Source organism: Austrofundulus limnaeus, unplaced genomic scaffold (assembly GCF_001266775.1).
Source record: "Austrofundulus limnaeus strain Quisiro unplaced genomic scaffold, Austrofundulus_limnaeus-1.0 Scaffold334, whole genome shotgun sequence".
NCBI classification, from domain to species: domain Eukaryota; kingdom Metazoa; phylum Chordata; class Actinopteri; order Cyprinodontiformes; family Rivulidae; genus Austrofundulus; species Austrofundulus limnaeus.
The window spans coordinates 142,313-148,577 of record NW_013952736.1 but is presented as its reverse complement, the minus strand read 5'-3'; the positions used below and the strand labels follow the sequence as shown (position 1 = coordinate 148,577).

Genomic DNA, 6,265 nt, shown 5'->3' with positions numbered 1-6,265 from the left:
CATGTCATTAGCACCTCTAGTAATATATTTACTGTGAAAAATGGTGATGTGTTCAATACTTATTTTACCCGCTGTATATCCTTTTGTGGTGTTTTTGGGGTGGTAGCTTATGCTAATCACCTTTCCCCGTGCATGAGCACCTGATACGCATTCATCAGTTTGCACAGCTCATTTACACACTTTTCCTGAAGATAGAAGAGTTTGTTGAATGTGATGTGACATGTACGTACATTGACAGAAATAAAAATCTAGATCATATTCATCTCTCTCTAGTCCTGCTCCTTGGTCAAATATTTTTAATTTAAGTGTAAACAACTGTGTTACATAGTTTTCATTTATTCAGGAGAAGAACAGTCACGCACATAATTATAGAGTGTGATTTATTTTCAACTCGAAATATCTTCAAACTAATGAAATATAAAATTTATTAGTGAGAAAAATCCGTCTAGACAACAGCAGACTGACTGCTCGTAAAAAATACGACAGGTCTGGACCACTCGTGAATTTTGTTCGTATCTGAAAACAATCCTAGAATATGAGAAAATTGGTGAATGCCACAAATTCTCCTAAATCACTCGTACGCACAATTTAAGAACAAATCTCTGTGTATGAACAGTTCTCGCATGAGGCCCAATGTTTCTAAATATGGTAAATGGACTACTTGTATAGTACCGTTCTACCCAAACAGGACACTCAAAGTACTTCACACTATAATCTGTGTCCTCATTTACCTATTCACACAGCACTCTACCAGAGATCCTACAAAACTAGCATGTACAATCATCTATGGAGACTAATCAGTGACAATCACAGTCATACACTGATGGGACACACATCAGAGGCATTAGGGGTGAAGTGTCTTGCCCAAGGACACAACAACTGAGACAGCTGGACGGGGGATCGAACCAGTGACCTTCCGGTTCCAGGACGACTCCCCTAACCACTCTGCCACAGCCTCCCCCATAAATATCCCAGTAGGTCAAGATACGATTTTAAATCAGTTCATAAGTCTGCAATCGAAATATGGATTCACATCGGGCATATGACGATATGGATTGATATTTTAATTTTTCCCCAATGTAATTGAATCTTTAATTATTTAATTGATATATTGATGGATTAATGTAGTGTTACACCACTACTAATCAATGCACAAGCTGTTAACATACATTTGTACCATTATTTTTGTCTTGTGATCATTGTTTATAATCTTGCAGATTTTTTAGCATTGATTAAAATAAAATCAGTAAATGCAGCCATAAAGCATACGGATCAAAAGCCCTGGATTTATGTTCATAATAGCTGTTTTTGTAGGTGTATTGTTTTCAACACCATCTTATCGCCCTCATTTTTAATTATTTATTTTATTTTGTTTTCCCCATCACTCATCTACATCTGTCACCATGTCGACAGGTGTTCCAATATTGATCCTGCTGACACGTCACCGAGGCCTTCTCCTCACACCCACTTTATTTACCCCATCAGGTGTGTTGAGTGCATGCAAGGCTGACCTGTTGTAAAAGGCTGATCCTCACAGAGCACAACATGGTGGGATATCTGAGGAGGGGCTGACAGGCGGTGTAAAAAATAAAAGGTTTAAAGTTACCAGGAAGAGAATCGTCAATGCAAGACGAAGACAAAAAGAAGAGTTAAAGGATGGAAGAAAGGATGGACACCTCATGTGTGATCTCAGTCATAGAGCTGTTTTAGAAAAATGTTGAATGAGGATCAAAGTAGTTCAGAGGTCTTTGTTGGCTCACCATATGTGTGTATTTTTGTTTGTATCTGTACTTTTTTTGTGATGTCACACTTCGGTGTACTGAAGAAGACAGCTGTTTGTTTGAGCTTGTCAAGAACACCAGAATTTATGCACGTCTGCAAAAGCATCACTTGAGTTCTGTAGACCCTGCCAAAAATAATCTTTTTTTTAAAGGACCAGTACGTTTTACTGGCTGTTGGTAGATTTAAAAAAAAACATCTGTTTGAATGAATTTGTACTTTCATCCATTTATATTTAAGCGCGAGTACGATGTGTTACCATTTGTCCGTGCAATTACAGCCATGCTTATTGTATTGCAGGTTGCACTATAGCACCGACGTACATCTGCTTTTTGTCAAATCAACATATCACTGTCTATTTGCTGCTCTTTTATCTCTCACCAGCCACAGGCTCTGCATCCCAATCTCTGTTTGTTCCTAATTGTGTTTGATAGGAGAAGCATGTGCTGGGTCCTGGGAGAGGAGAGCTGAGCATGGGAGAAGCAAAAGGGAAAAGGGGAAAATTCCACAGATAACTATATCAGAGGTTAGAGAGGCCAGATGGACTGACGGCCCGGTCCAAATGACTCGGTTTAGCCCACAGGAACTCAATCTGAACTTCTGCACTGCTGGGAAGCACTGGGATGCACAGAAAGGAAAGGGGACATGTTATTGGGGAAAGTTCAGAGGTTCRTGCACTCACAGGTGAATAGGCCTGTCGCGAAAAGCAAATAATCAATTAATCGCTCTGTAAGAGAACCTGATCAAAAATTGGAAGCCRGAATAAYTGCACAGAAAACAAAGTGAATTATCTGTTTTAAAAAGCTTTATTCCTCAGATCTTAAAAAACTCAATTGCTCAAAAACGCTGTCTTCAAGACGCGCTTGTTTTATCTGGTTTCAGAAAAAGGCCGTATTTGAAGCCAGCAACTCTGCTCCAGACCAATTCAAAGTCAGACCATCTGCATTTAAATAGATGTTTTTGCTCTCAGAATAGATTTAAATTGTCAATAAAGACCACAGAGTTCCCAGAACAGAATCTTTAAGCCACCTATTAAGGGCCAACAGTCTAATAAATGTTTCATTATCACCTTGAATTGTGGGGACGGTCCTGCTAATAAATACCTCTGTCTCTAGGTTTTGAGCTTTAGCAAGTGAATAAAATCTTTTTTTCAAGATCTCTGATTGTCGCTTGATGGTGTGATCAGCTCCAGCGTGAATGAAATGCTTTTTTCAGTGTTTGATAGTCAGCTTTGATTTCCAGTATCCTTTCTGTGAGATCAGACACCATATTATCAGCAAAGCTAAGAACCCTGGCTTATTTCTTAATCCAAAAGTGTTTAATCTCATCTACAGCTCCGTCAGCTACAAGCAGCGTTTCTTGGTTTATGGCAGTCTCTTTCTAAAAACGTTTCGGTTTAGGGCTGAGTCTGGTGTCGGACCTCTCGCATAGGTCAAAAATGAGCTTTGTTCTGACTCTTACTTTAAAAACTGTTTCATTACTCAGAGCCACTGTCTCCCAGCGCCTGTGTGTGACCCTTAGCCTTATCAGAACCAAAATGGTGACCCTCTCTACAGCCCGGCATCTGCTTATACTAACGACTCCACAAAGACTAAAATCTTATGTGCTTCAGAAAACCCAAACAGACTGGTCACTCCCTGGGGGTGGTACCTTTTTTACATCAGACCTTCGAATGTCAACAATTCTTGTTTATACTGCAGAGGGAGGCATTGAGTAGGAACATACAGATTTTTTTTTCCTGTTTAAAGTAAATGGATCACAAAGAATAAAATATGACTATCTACAATTCAGTTAATCAGTCACAAAATTTTATTCAGCACGATAAATTAAAATTAGGTTGTGTTTCATTTCCCTGCCTGTTTGTTTGCTTTCTTCTTGTCTCCCTCTTTTCTACTTTTTGGCGTAGGGAGGAGTGAACTCCTGGGATCTGATTGTTCGGGTTATGTAAAAGACACATGTAAGAGTTCATTATATTAGTTTAAAATGGTCTCCTAACAATATTCTATTGTGTTAATTTCTGAGACTATTCATCACCCAGCAAAATTTATTATCATGACAGGCCTACAGGTGTGGTTCACTGGGAGAGAGGTGTTCACAATAGGGAAACAAAAATTTTGCACTACTTTCACTTTAAGTATAATCACACGGTGTCTCTACAGCAATTGGTTGTTTGTTGCTCATTTAAAGGTTTGGGGACTTGAGACTTTTAGACTGTAAATGATTTCATGCACTTCGGAAAATGTCAACATCAGATTCTAAATTCTKTCAGGTGTTCCGCGTGGTCAGCGTTTGCCTGGGCAGCCCTCCTGATACCATCTGCTGGGAGTACAGGGACAAGGACAAGAACTTTCACCGTATGGGACCTCTCACTCCCCAAGAGTTCTACAGGGAGCACGTCAAAGCCCTATACAACATACAGGACAAGGTATGGAACGCCTCAGATGGAGCACAAAAACCTTGGTTTTACAGTTTAAGTAGAGCTGTTCAGTATAAACTCGAGCGGTTGTCGTCCCCCACTCCTCAGATCTGCCTCGTAAATGACCCTCGACCAGAGAACACGTACGGGAAGCTGTACAGTGTGGAGTTCCTGAGTAACATGGTCGAAGGTCGTAAAACTCTGTACAACAATCAGCCCATCCAGCTGCTCAAGAAGGCTGCAGCAGATTCCATCAAGGAAGGAGAGGTGTGTGGGAAAACGTGCGAGGTTCCTACACGTTTTTCACTGACAAMGACGTGGAAATTTAAGTCTGTTTTTTTTTATAAAATGGTAATAAAAAACCAAAAAGGGTCTTAAATAATATTATCTTTTTTTATCACCTGATAAATGTCTTTTCTAAACCTCAAGGTATATGCATGTGTATGAGCATGCATGTCTGTGGTTTCCAAGTCAATAACTCAAAAACCGAAATTACAGTGACTAACTGTAAACTGAAAGCCTGTGGTAGATGAAGAAACATCTMATTTTTTATTTATTTGATTATATTTTTAGGTTTTATTTAGTTTTTTCTTACTTGTTAGAAAACAGGGTTGGAAATAGTCTGAAAACAGACATTTTTTCAGATTTCCCCCCACCATACTTATCCAAACCTAGAAAATATCCWAATCTAATTTCATGCTTTTCCAGATTTTTCAAGACTGTAAGAATGTTGCACATGTAGCCACAAAAGTGCTGTAATTTTGCATGTTTGAACTTGAAAAATAYTGACTACCTTCTTCTTTTTCTCTCTTTTTCTGCTTCACGTAGGCCGTGTGGTTTGGTTGTGACGTTGGAAAACATTTCCACAGTAAGCTGGGCATTAACGACATGAATGTGTGAGTAAAATTCAGGAGGATCCATCATCAGTTTAGGTTATAAAAGTTATTTATTTGGGGAGTTGCTGAAAGTTAACTGTAGTTTAACTTACTGCTAAGACTTTGTTGTAGCATTATACTAAATCATACGTATGTGTTTTATGTCCAGATGGAAGCTTGACTTTTGTTTTAGGAATGCTTAAAAAAATGTGGTATTTTGATATTAGGATTTTGTTAAAAATGGTTTAAATGCAGAGATTCTCAACTCATGGGCCCAATTGTGGGCCGCGAGCGCCACCTTGAGGGCCTCAAAAGAACAACAGCTTTTAACTTTGGGCCGCAGAGGGCCGCAGGACAGCATTAATTTTGAAAAAGGTGCAATAAACTTTCTTGCCACTAGTAGTGGTAGTACACCACTCAGATGTTTAACAACTTTTCAATACACAGAAGAAGAACCCTAGAAACCTGCCGAGAATGGAAACCTATTTTAAATTAAAAGTAGAAGGCAAAAATAAAAGTAACCCATCAAAAAAGGCCAAAGTTTGTCACTAATATGAAGTGCTACTTCTGGTTTTACTATGCTTTTAAAATATTGATTTTAAAAGTTCAAAACATTATCAAATACATTTGCACATACAGCTATATTTTAATTTGAACTTTATCAAAAAATGTGGTTTGTTTTTAAACATTTTGAATGTATTTTAAAGAAACTTAAAACCTGTCAAAAAGCTGTTGTTACTGTTATTGTTTGTCACTAGTATGAAGAGCAGCTTCTGGTTAAACCATGCAAAAGTTTAAAACGGCTTTATTTTCATTTGCAATTTATCAAATTTATTTTTACAGTTTTTTTAAAACATTTTAGACTGTAAATGGACATTTTGAATGTTTGACTGACCTTTGTATTTGTTCAAATAATTGTTAAAGGCAGGTTACAATATAAAAAAATGTTTGTCATAATCATGTCTTGTGATTATTTAACAGTTTATTATTAACAGGAGTTTTGCTTTTAAACTGTAAGTGTATTTAATTTAGTTAAAATGCAAATACAATACACATTAACCAAGATGTAGAATAATTGTCATTTTGATATTTGTACATTGGTAATTTCTGACTGGGCCTCGTGCCTCTTAACGTTCAACAAATTGGGCCCCGAGGTCAAAAAGGGTAAGAACCCCTGTTTTGATGGGTTTATTAT

At 37.8% G+C, this 6,265-nt stretch overlaps 1 protein-coding gene across 1 annotated transcript in view; it reads left to right on the top strand.

Moving 5' to 3' along the window:
- Window positions 1-6,265, top strand: part of blmh (bleomycin hydrolase) — a 36,890-nt gene that overhangs the window by 18,607 nt on the left and 12,018 nt on the right. Inside the window, exons 7-9 of the mRNA XM_014022532.1 lie at window positions 4,049-4,204; window positions 4,304-4,462; window positions 5,024-5,091. Coding sequence (XP_013877986.1) covers window positions 4,049-4,204; window positions 4,304-4,462; window positions 5,024-5,091 — 383 coding nt within the window. The remainder of the gene's footprint in view (window positions 1-4,048; window positions 4,205-4,303; window positions 4,463-5,023; window positions 5,092-6,265) is intronic.